This window comes from Leptinotarsa decemlineata, unplaced genomic scaffold (genome assembly GCF_025532065.1).
Source record: "Leptinotarsa decemlineata unplaced genomic scaffold, Ldec_3_MD MMD2_tig00026354_RagTag_RagTag, whole genome shotgun sequence".
Classification (NCBI taxonomy): Eukaryota; Metazoa; Arthropoda; class Insecta; order Coleoptera; family Chrysomelidae; genus Leptinotarsa; species Leptinotarsa decemlineata.
The window spans coordinates 20,597,512-20,616,618 of NW_027412702.1; the positions used below are offsets into that span (position 1 = coordinate 20,597,512).

Sequence of the window (19,107 nt, forward strand, 5' to 3'; positions counted from 1 at the left end):
TCTACTTTGTTCTGATTTGGAAAAAAATTAAGTTATTTGTATTGTAAATATTGCAAATTACTCTGACACTATCACCTTCTAGTCGAATATTGAATTGTATAGCCCTGAATTGAAATTTCTGTTTCTCATTGATTTCTTTAATAAATTCAATATGAATATAACTGTAGTTTTTTCCCAACACCAAACCGTTATTTTAACACCTCGACACCTGTTTTGATCGCCAATTGATCACCTTCAAGAGGAACTGTTGGAAATGTTGTTTTAAATATTTTTGGAAAAGTTAGGTTAGGTCCAAAGTGAGTGGGTCTATTTGACCCTCTACCGCAATCTGCAAGGGTTTATTGTGGATCACAACTATTCACACTCGAGCAAATAAACCCAGCTTCTCAACGAAGCCGATTAGTTTGTATGGTTAGTGGTCTTTCAAGTCAGATGGTAAGAGTACGGCTCAGCCGAACTCTCAAATCCTGATTCGGTCCTCAGCTGGGCAGGAACAAACTATATGCTGTGCTGTTTCATTAATGAAGTAGTGGCATAGTCAAGGTGTAAGATTACCACCTTGATACCCGCGACAACCTTCCCATATGAGGGTTTTTGCACGTCAGCTACACCTGACGATGCCTTAGACTCATCCATGCAGGGCTTTTTTGCCCCTGATTTTGGTGATCTTGAGCGCAAACGTTGGCTAACCTGCTCATGGGGGGTTTGTTCCTCCACCTGAGACAGATTCTGCGTACGCCGCTCAGGAATTTGGTCCAAGGTGGTTTGATAAGACCACCTTGGACCTTGGACCTAGGACCTAACCTAACCTAACCTAACCTAACCTTTTTGTTAGGTTTTAAAAGCTCTTGCTCCTGATCTAAATTTACAGGGAGGTCAGTTGGAGTCATATGCTCGACATCCATCTCCTCAGTAGGGGGAAAATATAACCAGCAGGGTCCAGGGAAAAGTTAACATTTGATAGCTTTCTGAAGTGTCAATTCACTAATTCGAAAATGTTGATCTTCATTAAAGAAATGTATATTGAGAGATTTGTAATCGTGTTTCACAGATCTAAAAGTTGTTAATTGATTGATTCGAAAATATCAAACCAGATACGTCAACCAGTGTTTTGAGTTTTCTAAATGATTTGAAAATCACGATAGATAAAGAATTTGGAATTATGTTCATTGAAGTGTCTGACGAAATTCAATTTCATTCGTGTGGAAATAAAGTTGGTTGTTTTTCTGAAATAATAGAATTGACTTTCAGTATGTTATTCAGTACGAAAAGCAACTGTGATAGCGATACATGTGATATATTTTCTGAAAATAAAGTTTGTAAAGATCCAACCGTATGGTGTTGTTTATGAAAAGAAGTTGGTTATACATTCATCCAGTTTCTACGCCACTGGAGCGTAGAAACAGAAGCAGTTCAAAGTAAACTTTGACAATTTTAGCTTCAGTTCAGGAACGCGCTTCTGGTGAGACCAAAGTTTTTTTATCCATCAAAATCGGTTATCGTGGATATTGCGAACGGCGATAAATAAATGTTAGAATGTGATTTTCATCTATCGGAAAAGTGTTAATATTTTGAAAATGTGTTTAATGTGCGTCTAATATTATCGATGGAACAGAACAAACGTAGTGCGATTTAATATGGTAATAAACGTCGCGTAGTTTATTTTGTTTCCTCGAGTGACGACAGTCTGAGTTATTGGTTTATTTTTTTCAGTTTTGATTACCTTTTAACAAGCCATTATTTTCAAGAAGACTCATTAATTGATTGCATTTTACATTCATCATAATTATGAGAATTTGAAAAAAAGGATATTTCAGGAAAGATTGCTTTTTTAGCCTTCAACTTTTCCATCATTCAAAAATATGTTAGACTTTCCTTTCTTCCTCTCTTTGGACGTTCTTCATTTTTGTTGGAGTTGAAGCTTATTTTCCAACAATGTGAATATACTAGTAATGAAAGTAGTTCCTAACAGTTTTTTGAATGTATAGCGTTCCAAAATTGGAAAAATCGAAACAACTAAATCAGTGACTCTCGCAAAAGAAAATCATCTTCTTCATGGCTATTCAAAAATTTCAATAATCCATTTGAAATAGGTATTGATAATCCTTCTTCTCAACCTCATCTTCATTTAATTTCACAACACTTTGGCCTGAACATTTGATATTTGTTCTAGGAATAAATGACTTCATTTTGACTTACCGAATCAATGTTTTCTGCTTTCGAAACGCGATCATACGTGGACCATCATTATCTGTGTCTGAAAATAATGTTAATACGTCGTGACAGATGACAAATATATTATTACCACTTGAGAGAAAAGTGATTTTTACCTATAAAGAATATTATCACCACTCAAGATAAAATCTATTTAACGTATAACAGTAAAGAATTGAGTTTTCAAATGAAATTCAAATACAGTTATATTGGCAGTATCACTTACTTCTTCCAGAAACTCATGGAAAATCTCGCAGATGATGAATTCATACAGAGGAAACAACATACTCACTGAGAGAGATATGTATATATGAATTTTTTCAATAAGAAAAATTATCTCTTTATTTGTAAATAGTCGATATTGAAATTTCGGGAGGTGCGCACATCCTATTAGCGATTTTTGTATTTTTTCAAGTTGGTGCACTACTTTCGAACGAATGTTCACAGTTTTGCTGTTTAGCATGTTCAGTTTGTTAGTGATTTACTGCTATCAGAAAAATGGAACGAGAAATTTGCGTCAAATCTTCCAATGGAAGAGCCTAGGAAAGCATCTGAATGGGACAAAAAGAAATTGATTATTGTTCTAAACCTCACTTTCAATTTCTGAACATGCACACTATGCACAGATATTTGAGTCGTTTATTTCAATTGAAACCTTCATTTTACTGAACCTTGTCGAATTATACACTAGGAGGTGATGAAATAGAGACATTATACTCAGATGCATTTTAGTCTATCAAGTTTTCTGGTAATCCAAAGAATCAAGTTTATTCAAGAGGACATTACAATATTCGATAAAGCTGGCAGTCGAGCTAACAGTACTGTCGATGTCAGTTGTGTAAAACAAAAACAGAATCGGCCCAATAGACAATAGACCCCAAAAGAGCATTCATAGAGATAAACCACGTCATTCAGTTTGACTTCCGATATATTCACATATTGTTGTTGAAGATCAATGCAGTAGTATGAGAATTTAGGAAATGTCTGAAAAAAACAGACCGGCAAGAAATTTCCGATGATCTGATCTGATCTGATGATCTGTATCTCAGCAAGCACACTGAAAAATATCCCTCAAAAAATGAAGCAATTCATCTATCTCATTGGTGACATCTGTTGACATTACAGATCAATGATGGAATCATCATCTCTTCTGGGAGATATTTTATGTTTTCTGAGCAGATTTGCCAAAATAATATATACATAAATGAAGTGATATTGAAATGAATGTCCTCCTGAGGGGTTTGGCAGACTAGGATTGTATGAAATCAAATTGTTCACCCAGAATTTCATGAACCTACAAATTTTGTTCTTTCACAAAGTACAAGAACAAATTACTGAGGATTCCTAGATGAAGCAACCGCCACCTTTGGACAAATTTGTGATGCTCCGTGGCTGAGAAGGAGTTGAATTGAAGGCTGCCGATTTCTCACTCATTATCTCAGCTTTGTTGGTCCATTTGGAATATGTTATTCTTTAGAGTTGATATCACATATTTTGAAACAACATAGGCAATATGAATTATTTCTAATGTTCATTCAATTTGAACATATTTGAAGCAAATCATTTTGAATTCTATAGATCGCTTGATCACTTGAGCATTTGAGCACTTTTGGAAAAAATCGTTCTGGACTTCACTCCGTCTTTATATTTTAGAGCCTTGACAAATAGTCGAATGATCAGACGTTTTTTGGGATATATATTTGAACAAAAAGCAAATAAGTAGAAACAATATCACTATTCCGTACGTTGAATTGTAATCTGAAAATTATTTATTTCCATTCGGATTTTCAAAACTTTCAAAATCGAAATCAAAATTTTTGCATTTCCAACATAACTTCCAGCTTGTAGATAATTTTGGTAATGAACGGAATTGAAACAAAATGAATAAAATAGATATGCAAAAAGTATCAAGAATGTGGTGGATGTAGCCGTTACTACATGGTAGGAGATCATAATGAAAGGGGAAATGAAAATTTCAATGTTTTTTACCACTTTCAATTGTGAAGTTACTGCAGTTTCATCCTATATAGACATTATCAAACTTATACAATAAACTCTTATTGCATAAGTTTGTTTATTGTATAAGTTTGAGAATGTCCAAATAGGACGAAACTGCAGTAACGTTAGTTGAAATTAAAAGTGGTAAAAAACATAGAAATTTACATTACTCTTTTCATTATCATTCTAGTGCACACCATATTATGGTTTTTTCAAGAATTTTCAAATTTCTACTAGCAAAAAAAGTTTCTTATTAGTCAGTGGGCTATGCTTGAAGACAGGCAGTAGGCAAATTTTGGATATGCAGTTGGTTAGTACTTCGTCCACTATATGGAGTGACATTTTTGATGTTCGCTCCAACTCAAGACGTGGAATGAAATACCCTGAAAGATTTTCGATTTTCAATTATAGAATATCATTGACTTCAAGTCGATGATGGCCACTATCTTGCACTGACGAGTGGCTAAGGAAACCGAAACCGGTCTGCAAGTGTGCCCGTTCCAAGATTCCTACATTGACGCCTGTCAGATATAATCCAATGCCGTTCGTGGTATTAGCCAGTGGAGTAGTTGTTTTCTGATAGGCGTCAGTACATTCAATCTACTGTGTACGTATATCCGAGACGAGCTTGAATATTTAAAGTTAATTTTTTCAGATTAGAAAAAAAAATGACAATTATATGATTACCAAATCATTTTCAGGTATTTCATTGAATATAATCAAGGTATCTATGTAAAGATTTATGTCCACATCCGACAACTTCTAAGAGAGAAGATTAGGCAAACATTGAAAAATAACATTAGTGATGAACTTCTGACAGAGTGAAAATGCCTTACATCACCAAATCACTAACGATAATAATAACGCTGCTCTCCTCCTTTGTATGTCCCGGCGCGTACAAATACGGATTCATACGATACACCAGAAGCATTTCCTTGAAGCAGGGAATGCTCCAGGGAGTCATCACGGAACCCAAACTCGGTATGGCCCAACGTGGTCGCGTGGGTGTGTATAAAGGGATACCATACGCAGCGCCGCCCATTGGAGAACTACGTTTCATGCCGACCGGTGGGGCACCTTCATGGTTCGGGGTGAAAATTGCAGATACTTTCGGACCGGTTTGTCCTCAAAAGTTTCCGGATGAAAGGAAAATGTCGCCATTCAGAAAGAAATATTTTCTTGGATTGAAGCAGTACCTGATGAACCAAAGTGAAGACTGCCTGTATTTGAATATATACGCTCCTGATGAAGGTGAGTTGCATGTTTTCATCCATTCAATTATACTGATTGATTTTCTAAAATATTCTCCAGGACATGCAAAATGAAATATTCATCTACGTTATGAATTTTACTTCTCATTCATACCATAGATACCTGTGCTAGGTATCTGCATCTGAATTGTCCCAAATTAATTTCACAATATTGCCCTACCTCATAGTTAGGCAAATCTGATAAATAAAATAGTATTTCAACAATATAGTATACTCTTAGGTATTGGTCCTTATTTAATTCATTTGAAATAGCACAAACCTATAGGGTTATTAGCGACTGAGCAGTTCATCAGAAGGCCAGAAGGCCAAAAAACTGTCAGTCATTTTTTACCTGTTGTTGTTAACTTGTCCAACTCATCTTGATGAAATAAATTCTATGGAATGATTTTGTTGCAGAACAAGATGGACGACTGCTGATTTTTCTGGTCGTTTATATCTTGAGTGTGCAAAGTTTTCCTCATAGCTTATGTAATTAGATCTTTTGGTCTGTCCATGATATTTTGCATCGCAGTCCTTTATTTTTGAAAATTCCAAATTCTTGACTTTGCCCTTTGGATTTCTAAACAGTGCATCATATAAGTTTCTAATATTAAAATGCATAAGGGAAAGTTTGGTTACGTGACAGTTAGCAAAATAAATTATTTATCGGTTTAAGATAACATAATCATCCGTGGCAATTGGATTTTTTCAAGAAAAATCATTATCGGGATGATAAATTTGTGATGGAAACATCTCAAACAAATGTCGATCGACTCTAACAAATTCGAAATGATCGTGAGTGAAATATAATGGAAATAGTTTCGAATTCACATCCGTGAAACTGATACATCCACCTAATTAGTCATGCCTGAATGCAATTTGTCCATATGAAATCCGAAATCCAGCTTCAATCCAACTCATAAAAATAAAGATAGTATCGAAGATGAAATCATTTGCTTCGGAAAATGATGGATTCAGCTGTGATAGATTGACGTAAATTTCACGAAATATATTCTTAACATCTGGATCATGACGATGATTGAGGATTTATAAAATATGACTTAGAAATATCTATACCAATATAAATGTGAAATTATGTGAGAATGGATGTATGTATGTATGCTCGTGGCTCTTTCACGCCTAAACGACTGAACGGATTCATATGAAATTTCACGTAAATACAGCTTATACATTAGTATAACATATATGCTATACTTTACAAAGGTTTCATGCAATTTTGGTCATAACATAACAATAAGTATCATATGCAAAGCCAAGCCCAGGGACTCTTGTCGACCTCTTTTTGCCTCTAACAAAATCCTAACGGTGGTCTCCCTATTTATATACGAGACAATCTGCCTTGTCTTCAAAAATAGGGTATTGTTTAACAACTTGGACGCGCCAATGTATCAAACCAGGCAAAGATTCAGCTTTAAATTACCGCTGCCTTCTTCGTCTCTAGTTAAAGATTCCATTATTTACAACGGTCTTAAAATGTTCAATCACCTTCCTCAAGCTTTAAGAACCATGAATGACCTTAGAGCTCTTAAGAAAGAGTTGAAAGACTTACTCTCTGGGAGACCTTATTATAGCTTAGCAGAATTCTATGATGATAATTTTAATTGAGAAGACTAACTGTAATATCTACGGTATTTTATTGATTTCATTTCATTCAATTTAGTTTAAATTGATTTATTTACATTTTGTTGACCATGTTCTTATATCCTGAACGTTTGTTATTATTTACATGTCTCTTTTCAGTTCATGTTATAACCTAGTTTTAGTGATTTTACTTTTGTGATTTCATGTATATGTTATTTATATTTCGCACAAGGCTTTGTCAATAAGAATTTATTCTTCAGACAATAAAGTATATTAAAAAAAAAAAAAAGTAAGTAGAAAACTTTTTTGCTCCCTGACCTTGGCGTGCGCCGATAAAATTAACTTGACGCAACGCAGTAAGTCATAACGCGTCGCGTCTACTATAAGACGACGCGGGACGATGCGTGGGGGTACAGGGGCGGTCTAAGCAATGAAACACTATCGCCGAGAATGCGACACGAACGCGGGCAGACGTCGTTGACAAAAACGGTCAAACTAGAAGAGTTATTTCAACTCGTTTCAAAGAACACGCAGCATATATGAGATTTTGAAGACCAATGTACTTCAGAGACCAGAAATAGAATTAACGAGCATTGTCTGAATTCGATGAGATTGGTACATGATACTAGATGTTTAGATGCCCTCGATAGTTTGTAAAAGTCCACGAAGGACCTAGGGACTATGAACAGTATAGTGTTTTCATTCAAAAGCAGTGCTTATTTTGAATTCTTTCTAAGCCAGTTCTATCTTTCAGTGGTCAATAGAAAAAAAAACACAGATTTTTGAGCATATTCTCATATTCATTGACAGATATCTATAATGTTAGGTGAATATGTGTTCGAACACTTCAGATTCAAGATTACATGATCACCAAAACTATTCAGGGCTACTCATGTCACAGAGTACTTGAATCAACAGAAAAAAAAAAATCATTAAAAATAATGTCACCATCATGTGTGTCATGAAATATTTTTGTATTTTCATTTCAACAATGTTAACGTCAACATTCTTCTCATATAACTCACTTCACATACTTCCCAGAATTCATCAAATAATCAATGCAAATATAACACAAATAATGATACTGAATCAAATATTCAGAAAACAATCCAATTTCGTCAAATGCCAATCAGATTTGTGAACGTCGATCTGCCGCAAACTGGAATTTGATCACAGCATTACCAGTCATTCACTTGGATCGGTCTGAGGAAAGCTCTAGAGGTGTCAAGCACCAGAAGTGGGATGTATAATCACATTAGGGGTTTGGCAGATACACTGCTTAGCACTTAAGCCTGTGAAAAAGATTTTTTTCTCATATAAAAATAATCAGCAAATGAATGCCACAGCATAATGTTCCTACCAATTTCAATAGAGAGTCGGATTTTGATAAAAGAGAGTGGAACTGAATATACAGGGTGTAAACATGCGGCAAAAAAATTGAGGGACTATTCCTTGGACTAAGAATATTTTTTCCTTCGATGATTTTTGATAGGGCGCTTTGTTTCGAAGATATGGGACGAAAAGAATTTTGACAATAACAATTTTAGAAATTTTAAACTTATCAACGTATCCGAAATGAAATTATAGCACACTACACTGGACCTACCAAGTAATTAAAATCTAACAAGTCATTAGTTTATACTACTTCAGTGGTAGCTATGGAAAATTTCAGAAATCGGATAATTTCTGGGTGTAACGCAATCAGAAACGATCCTGATATTTTTGAAAGAGTTCGAGAGTCGATGAGGAGAAGATTGGATTCTTGTATCCTTAGAATAGTCCAAGGAATAGTCCCTTATTTTTTGTCTCATGTTCAATGAACTCCCTGTAAAATCAAATATATTCCACGGGTTCCATCGATGACCTAGGTGGAAATGTAATATGATGAATCACTTTCATTGATACAATCAAATATAGATGATCTGATTAACTCGGTTGTTACTTGATGAAGATCCATAGTAATTTTAAAAACCTCACGATATAATCTCCATAAACTTTATTTGGAAAAATATAATCATAACATGTTTCGCTAGCACAGAAGTTTTCTCAAGTGTATGAATACTTAAAATTATTCTTACAATAATATTTATATACTACAGGTAACCATAATTGAGACTACTTCCAAAAATTACCTGAACGTCTACCTAAGGTACCTGTTGAATTATGATTACCTAAAGCATATTACCTCACTTCTACATCAATAATAATTTTTTCTTGGATTTTAAGAAAACAAGTTCAATAATGGTGATCTATTCAAATCTAGTTGATCATTCATTGGAATGTTTGAATTTTTAATAATAATTTCCATTGCTTCCAAATAATTCAGTTTCAAACTTTTATTTTCTATGTGCAAAATTTCAAACTCTTCGCTAAAGATATGATTTTCTTCTGGAAGAGGATTTGAATATGTTGCATTTGTTTTCTTATTAACATAGCTCGTATGATGTTCCTGGATTCGATTCTTAAATGTTCTGCCAGTTTGACCAATATATACCTTAGGGCACGTTCCACACTTTGATTTATATACTCCTGATTCCTCGAATTTGGATGTCTTGTCTTTATTATTTTCAACTAACTTTCTCAGCGTATTACTTATTGTTCTATATGCAATTTTATTATCTCGTTTCCTCAAAAATAAAGCCACTCTTTCTGTTGGTTGTCCAAAATACGTTGAAGCTCTTTAATTTTGAGTATCTACTTTATCAATTGGAAAAACGTCTCCAACCGCTCTTGCGTAGACTTTCTTGGCAAGTACTTTTTAATTAATTCGGCTTTAAACCCATTGTTAACCGCAATTTGTTTGATGATATTAAGTTCTTTATTGAAATTATCTTTTGAAGGAGGAACATCGACTAATCTGTGAATCACGCTATCATGAGCTGCTACTTTGTGCTGATAAGGATGGGTAGAATCATAATGTATAGTAATATCCATATAGGACGGTTTGTGATAAATTGAAAAATCATGTTTGTTGTTCCTTCTACTAATTGTTAAGTCCAATGAATTGATTGAGTTGTCTGCTTCTATTTCAATAGTGAATTTAATGTTTTCAGGAATTTTGTTAATATCCCATGAAAAGTATCTAATTGCCTCTTAGTACCTGTAAAACATACCAAAACGTCATCCACATATCTATGCCAATACAAGAAATTTTTAATCAAAGGATGTTCAAAGATCGACTTCTCTAGATCATCCATGAAAATTTCTGCAAGTAAGGGGCTTAATGGATTTCCTATGATTGAACCTTTTGAGGAGGAATAAATATTGTTATTGAATTGAAAATAATTTTATTTGAGACACGACAGAAGGTCAATTACTTCCTGTTTTATGACTTGGTTCACTCTATTTTCATCTAATGATTCTATTACTAAAGTAATAGTATTATCAGGAGGTATGTTAGGAAATAGATTCTGCACATCAAAGGATAGTAGGGGTATGTTCTCTATTTCATTGATTGAGTCATATTAATACCGTAGACTGAATTTTGGTTAGAAGTGGCAATGGTTCAAAATAATATTGATCAACCTTTCTGATAATTTCACTGATGGTGCAGTGATAAATGAAACCACTGGTCTAACTGGATAACTCTGTTTGTGCAGTTTTATGAGTACATATAATTTAGGCATTTGGCGTTTCATCAATGTTAATTTGAATGCTTTCCTTTCAGTGAAAGGTATGGTTGAATTTTTTAAAAACTCTTTCACTTGTCTCTGGAAAGAATTAGTTGGATCACGTTTCAGCATTTCAGAATTTCCTGAAATCAAGGATTTTGTTGACATAGTCGATGTGAGATAATATGCGTTAGGTGATCATAACTCAACAGGTACCTTAGATAAAGGTTCAGGTAATTATGGTTACCTGTAGTGTATACATATTGATATAAGAACAATTTGAAGTATTCATACACTTGAGAAAGCTACTGTATTAGCGAAATATTTTGTGATTATATGTTTTCAAATAAAATTTGTAGAGATCAAATCGTGAAGTGTAGTTTTTCAATTGACTAAACATTTGTCATTCAATAAAACGCTCAAAACAATTGGAATTTCATGCACTAAAAAACAACAGTAAGGAAGCATTGACTACTCTACAAAAAATATATTTTAAATAATATTCAGATTTTGTGTTATTCCCGAATATACGAGGTTTTTCGATAAACTGAGGTGAATTCCCCATTTTCTCAAAGAATATTTATTTATCCATTAATAATATATACTAATATGCACCTTTTGGTATGTCCTTGAGGTCTCTTAGTGATTCGGTTTTCATCTCCTCAATCGACCCAAATCGGCATCCCATAGGTCGTAGAGGGTCAAATCTGGTGTATACTGTGGCTGAAGTATGATTACGATGTAAAATACTCTTTATTGACCGTTTAACCATGTAGGAAGGGTTCCTGATGAGAACAGTGATCAGAACATTGACATTTGATCGAACTTGGTGTGCTTTTATTGGTCTTGGCTCTGCTGGCGACGGATTTTTGATAAAAATTCAGCAATTTTGAAACGAATCTTGCTGCCATACGTTTCGTGCCCAAAATTTTCGAAAAATTTCTGAGCAACTTTTGTAATAGTGTTTCGATGATTCACCGTAACAATTTTCTTCACTTCCTCAACATTTTCATCCGTCGTTAATATATTGAGGCGTCCAGTGCGAGCGTAGTTATCCACATTTTCTCGACCTTCTATGAAAATCTTATACCACTTTCAAACATTTGGATTACGGATTGAATTTTTGAAAGCTTTTATTCAACTTGATTTGAATGAATGTTAACAAATCTTGCAAGTTTAATTTGACCCACTTCATGGTATCCGATTGAGCTGAAATTTTGCATACTGGTCCAGAACCGATGACAATGCATGAAATCATAAATGTGATCTGATGCTGCTGCCAGGATCGGCTCCGTACGAGAGATCTCCTCAGCGGAAAATAACAGGGACACAAAATTTTCTATACGTATTTGTTTATGAAAGGCAGTTGGTAGGCCCAGCATGAAATAGATGCCACATCCAGGGTTGGCTCAATAAAAAAATATATTAAAAAAAAAATTAATCAAGCTTTTACTTTTGAATACCTACTTCCCTACTATAAAAAGAAGACAATAAATGGTGTAGTACGTTGTAAGAACCCATATTTGTTTGTATTGTGAAAAAATATTATTATCTACCACCCTCTAAGTTCCCAGAGTAAGAGGGTCCATCACGCAATGTGAGCAACAGACACAAGAGACATACCATGGCTTGTGTAATTTGGTGGGATGGGCGTCATTAGCATTGGTCTGCAACTCGTCTAGAAGAAGAAAAACTCCAAAATCAAAGCCGAAACGGTGTTTCGTCAGGCACGAGTAAGCTCTAAGCTGAAAAAAGTGGCGCATATTTCACCACATTATCACCCAAGTCAAGGTGAGGCCGTGCCGAGGACTAAGTGGCCTCAGGGTGTGAAATGATGTCGTGAACGTACCTCTTCAGGGCACCGGAGCGCACCCTGTTGTATATTAGCTCTTACCCTGCTTAACGAAGTTCTGGGAGGAGGAGTAGGTATCTACCTGCTTCTATAGGATATAGTTCATCCTAGTAATAGTGTTCGCCGTTCCTTAAGTTTTTCTGTTGGAGGTCTCTCCGTTTTATAGATGGACTTTCGTATTTATCGGTACCTATCGATTGAAACTAAAAAATATAATATAAAATAAAGTTAAAAAAACTTTTGAAACAAGCTTTTATTTAAGTGCCCTTAAAAGATCAAAATAAAGTTTCAAATCACATCAATCACATTCATTCATGACTTTACAGAATTGAAATTATAATATAAGCTTGTCGCGATAATTTCAATTCGTAATTGAAATTTTGGAATTAGGTAGGCACCAACTAAACTTGTAAGCAATTTATAATGTTTGTAATTTGTGCAATTTGTGTTTCAGTCAAGGATTTTTTCCTGATATTTTCAAAAAACGAAACTTATTCCAATTTTCAAAAAAGGTGACATTGACATGTTGGAAAATTATCGTCCAATATCGATTATTCCCATTATTGGCAAGGTGATTGAAATCATAGCTAAGAAAAGATTAACTGACTACTTTGAAAAATTCAAATACTTGAATGAACATCAATATGGATTTAGGAAAAACCGCTCAACTATACATGCTGTGTCGAGATTGGTGATTGATGTTGTGGATGCTTTTGAAAACAGGAAATTCACGGCATCTACCTTTTGTGACTTGAGCAAGGCATTTGATTGCATATCACATCAAGTTTCACTTGACAAACTTGAATACTATGGTGTAAGAGGAGTCACAAACACATTTTTCAAATCTCACCTCACAGGGCGTAGTCAAACAGTTCATCTGAACTCTGTACCCTCTTCATTTCGGGATATCACTTGTGGTGTACCTCAAGGATCGGTTCTAGGATCACTTTTGTTCATTATTTATATCAATGATATATTTGATCACCTTAAGTTTGTGAAGGGGCTTTAATATGCAGATGATGCTACATTTTATTTCTCGGACTCGAATCTTGTCAGTTTGAAACAGAAGGATGAAACCTTGATTGAAAAGATCGATGAATGGTCAATACCGAATGGTCTGACACAAAACCAATCAAAAACATAGAAATTGATTTTTTCTTCCAATTTTTCATCTAACAGTAATCAGTCTGTGAAGCTATTAGGTATTACTTTAGACCAGTCGCTTGAATGGTCCCATCATATTGATATCCTTTCGAAGAAGCTGGCTTGTCAACTCTTTCTCATGAGAAGACTGAAAAGATCTGTCAGCACAGATATACTCATGATTTTCTACTTTTCTCTTGTCCATAGCCACCTGACTTATGGAATTTTACTTTGGGGTAACTCTATCCATACTTCCAGGATTTTTGTGATGCAGAAACGTGCGGTCAGAATCATTGTAGGATTGGGTCCTAGCGATTCATGCAAATCTCATTTTATAAGATTAGGAATTATGACAGTTCCCTCTATATTTATATTTCAATGTTTATTAGAGATCCATAAAAATTGGCACACTTTTTCCACAATTACTTCAAACCATAATTATAACACTAGGCATGGCGATTCTCTATTGAATAGGAGGTTTAGACTAGGAATATCAAAAAAATTCGCTCGATTTGGATATATATAATAAACTACCAGCGGAAATTAAGAAACTAGGACCAGCAAACTTTAAAGCGACAATAAAAAATGTACTAATACAAAACTGTTTTTATTCGATTGACGAATATATGAGTACGCCAACTACTGAACTTTTGAAATGACTTGTATATTTTTTGAGTAATAGTTTTAGTTGTTTTACGACAGTGTATGTTTCTATATACATGTATATATGTGTGTATATGTGTATGTATATGTGTATATATGTGTGTGTGGGCATATTTATATGAATTTTTCAAGAACACGAGTGTGAATATGTTCCTATTTGACTTACTACAAATTTCATGTATATAACGTAGCCAATAAATAAATATCTATCTATCTAATTGAATAAAAGTGCCGTGAATGTTTAAAATGTGTAACTTTAACCTTGAATAACTTTTTTGCACACATAGAAATTATCGGGGTTGAAATTTATTGTAGTGCCTAGTTGATCTGTCAGAATGTTTCTTAATTTAAATATCAACTGACTGAATATGTAGAGATTACTTCTAGGCATCGCAACAAGCCTTTATATTAATTTCAATTCTGTAAAGTCATGAAATGAATGTGGTTAATGTGATTTAAAATTTTATTTTGTTCTTTTTAGGGCACTTGAATAAAAGCTTGTTTTAAAAGTTTTCATCATTATTTTATAGTGAAGTTGCTGTTCGAAGGTAATACATCGATTCTGAATTTGCTTCCAACTGAAAGTCATCAATCGTTCGACAAGAAAGAGGGTAACGACTAAAATAAAAATGTAATATATTCAAATGCAATGATTGGGAAACGTGTTGAATGTATTTTTGTATTCGTTCCTAATTGGTTTTCTTTGAGATACATATTATTCAGTTCATGTTCCAAACATAATAATAGTCGAGAAAAACCTACTACTGTCTGTATACAAAATTATGTGTTCTCCAACGCACAAAAAATTGGCACGAGTAGCAAACATTCCTCAATGAAATTCGCTGAAAGTGCAAGCGACTATTTCAAAACTCATGTCTTTCAGTTAATTTCGCCTCATGATATGATCTATGAATTCTATGATTAAACACCTATGATTTAATAAATTGACATATATAGCCGTTACTACGTGGCAGGACATCACCATGAGAAATGAGAAATAAAACAGCATTCTATGTTTTCTACCATTTGTATTTTTAACTAGCGTTACTGCAGTTTCGTCCTATAAGGACATTTTCATTGTATTCGTTAGAAAATGTCTTTACAGGACAAAATTCTGGTAACATCAGTTACAAATACCAATGTTGAAAAAAATAGACAATTTTATTTCGTAATGAAAGAAAATATTTACGTTATATTTTGATATTGTGACAAGTTAAAGATTTAACTGTCTTAAAAAAATTCATTTACAACAATATTCCACTAATCACAAACTAATTTATATTCAATACTTTGCAACTAACACTTAATTGATCTCCACTATTTGAATTTCTCTCGGGACGAGAAGCCGACCTCATATATCAATAACGATCGTTCTAGAATTCTATAGTCGTTTTGGTACTCAACAAGAGTTCAATCGGCGGTTGTCGATTGTATTCCTTTTGCGGTGATGTCATATGTTTGTTCGCTGACCGTCATATCGGTCAGGGACGGCTTTATATTCGTTACAATATATTTTCATTTTCTCATTACCAAAATCCAGATGAAAAAAACTATCGAAAACGATTCCTTCAGCAGAACAAAATACTGTCTCTCGAAGCGCGTTCCGCTAACCAATTTAGCATCATCAGGAGTTGACTTAAACAACTGCTTGAAGTTATGTTGATGTTCTTATATTTCAAAAATCACTACCTTACATGAGGCTCATCAAATTGATTTCTAGCATTTTGTTATTTTTCCTGGATATTCGCTATCAGACACATAAATAGCATTAGCCTGCTTTCTACCCTAACCTAACCCAACCTTACCCTAACCTTTTTCCATTCTGAACTTTTGAAGGTATCTAAAAATTCTTAGTCTTACCGGTCTCAATGATTTGAAAAAAAAATCACATTCAACATTCGGAAATGAACATCTTTTATACGAAGAATCGAAATAATTGGTTTTCTTCACATAACAAAAAAATGAACAAAAATAACGTCATTTTGGTTTACTAATAACCTTCTTTTCCGAATACTTGCTAATTTTCGGTTTCTTATGATGCAGAAATGAAATGGAATCGTTTCAATGATTTGAAAAAAAAATCACATTCAACATTCGGAAATGAACATCTTTTAGACGAAGAATCGAAATAATTGGTTTTCTACACATAACAAAAAAAATGAACAAAAATAACGTCATTTTGGTTTACTAATAACTTTCTTTTCCGAATGCTTGCTAATTTTCGGTTTCTTATAATGCAGAAATGAAATGAAATCGTTACTTATCATGAACTAATCGTCATCATTAATAAACAAAATATTTGAAGAGACATATTTATGAAGTTTAATGTTTTACCAAATATTTCAATTGGAGAAAGACTGTATTTATGACCTCAGATAGCGACCGTCACAAAAATGACGATCATGTAACATCTATGAGTGCATAATATCTTTGTTTAATTTTGTTTCCTCAATTTTATATCAAAGTATAGTTCTCTTTTCAACTTCATTGAAGTATCATTGATAAAACTTTTTGTAATTTTGGAAACAATTTTCTACTAGAACCATTGTGATGATTTTAGTTGAATAGTCGTAGAATCAGAGATACTGTAGATGTTCTTCACTTCGTAGTCTTCTATATCCCACTCATATGAATAACTCAAAATTAGTAATGGAAACAAACATTTCGTAATCTGAGGCAATCAAAATAACCTAAAATTATGAAGCTAAGCACGAAGGAAATGACACAATTCAGATAGGAATCTGAATAAATGAAACACATCAAACTTTCCAGTGAATTTCGTAATACATGTCGGCGAATCCCCTAAGAGGGGCACTGTCGTTGGCCCGCCAGCTATTTAATCATCTTCCAATTATAACAGCAGCGCAGCGGCCGACCTGTTCAACCATAGACGTGACAATTTTTGATAATAACATTGAGACTGGTATGAACATAAAACTGATGATCCCATCCTCAGTTTCCATGCTTCCGGTGCCAAAGCATATCACGTTGAAAGTGTGCTGGAACTATCAAACAATCCGTTATTCAAAATAAAATTTCAATTGACAACTACATCAGGGTTTTTGAAACAAGTGGTACGATTCACATGATATTTATATGGTAATGTGCAATGAAGTCGCTCCGTCGCATGAGGATGATAGGACATTCATTTCCACGACATTACTTTGGAGCCATAACGATTTTAAATTCTATCAAACGATCTCTCAACAAACTTTGTGAATTATTCTTTTAAAAGTATTGGAAGATGGAAACGATATCTTGATTGAAATATTGGAAGAGCAATCGGATAATTCCCATTTTTATGTCATTATGTCGTTATATCGATGGATATAGGCCGAGATCGCATATGTTGGACATGCTGATAGCAAGTGCATTGGGGTCTCGGGCGCCTCGCGGCAGGCCCTGCACCTTGTGTCAGGTACCTCTATACCCATCATGCGACTGCTATAGACTAGGTGTTGAATGAATCCTGGCAAGCCATGATGAACCCCTCAGTTTCCGACTTCAGCCCACTCGACCTGAGAAGAGCGTACATCAGGCGCTTTGATAAGCCAAGGTCTCCAATGGTATAGAAGAAGACCCCATGCATTGGCTTATCCTTGTGTTTCCTCAAAAGTAAGGTGATCTCTGCGGCTTTTATCTGAGCTTTTTGCTGAACGGTTTTCAACTAGTTGACAGAGTTGTGGTTACCTCGTTCAGTGTCGAAAACTAAACCAAGTTCATCAGCTGCTCAGGCAGCTGCTCTAAAGAGAAATGCTCCAATTTCTGCTCCCTCATGGTCACGGACCATGCAAAGAAGGGGTACCGAACTCCTGACGACTAACCACGCTATATCCAGAACCATTCTGTCATGTAGACACTCCAAACTCAAAAGTTCACGGCCTCCCTGTTGTCGAGGGAAGTACAACAGTGGAACGGAGGATTGTAGATGCAAACCCCTATAGAGATGCATCATTTTTCGGGTCTTTATGTCGAGTTGATACAGATCTTTCCGAGTCCACTTCACTACTTCAAACGAGTAGAGGAAGATTGGAACGGCAAGCATATTTGTTGCAGCAACTGTGTCCTTCCTCGACAGTTCCGATGACCAGATCTGTCGAAGTTTGTGCTGATACTTGCCGCGGAGAGAGTTCTTCATTGCTGTTGTGAGTGTCGTTGTTTTACCCCGAGATAAGTATACGTCTCACCGGCATCCAAATGGTGTAAGATGCTTCCATCTACGAGCTGCTCATCCTCACCATAGTGGTTGCATCGTCCCCTTTTGATATGGACCATTGCACATTTGTCTATCACGAATTTCATACCGATAGCATGCGTGTACTCTTCCACCACCTTCGAGGACCGATGGAGATCCTTCCCTACAGAGGCATACATTTAAAGATCATCCATTCAAAACAAATGGGTGACCTTGTGCCTCCGGTTTCCAGGGGTGCCACAATTATACCCACGAGTGATTATTATCATTAGGATTCTAAATTTCCAAATGGAAACACCATTGACTCCATTTCTTGAATTCAACTCAACGAACAAACACTCTCTTGATTTAAGTCATTCATAATACACCAATGCTGCAAATCTTCCCACTTCCATAGGAATGTAGGCTTCCACTGCTGGTGTCAAGGTTTTGTTTGGTTTCCAGGTTTCACCGTGGTCTTATTCGGTTATAATAATAACAATAATAATAATAATAGCGTTTCTTGCTCAACAGTACCCCATTTACACAGCAAAACTAACATACTTGAAGGATTAATACTATTTGATATAAAAAACATAA

At 34.8% G+C, this 19,107-nt stretch overlaps 1 protein-coding gene across 2 annotated transcripts in view; it reads left to right on the forward strand.

Moving 5' to 3' along the window:
• The first annotated feature begins 1,454 nt into the window (after positions 1-1,454).
• LOC111508868 (uncharacterized) overlaps positions 1,455-19,107 on the forward strand; it is a 162,987-nt gene continuing 145,334 nt past the window's right edge. Inside the window, exons 1-2 of one of the 2 annotated variants that reach the window (XM_074184531.1) lie at positions 1,455-1,640; positions 4,914-5,463. In XM_074184531.1, coding sequence (XP_074040632.1) covers positions 5,040-5,463 — 424 coding nt within the window. In that variant the 5' untranslated portion in view covers positions 1,455-1,640; positions 4,914-5,039. The remainder of the gene's footprint in view (positions 1,641-4,913; positions 5,464-19,107) is intronic. The other variant, XM_074184532.1, reaches the window with a different exon arrangement.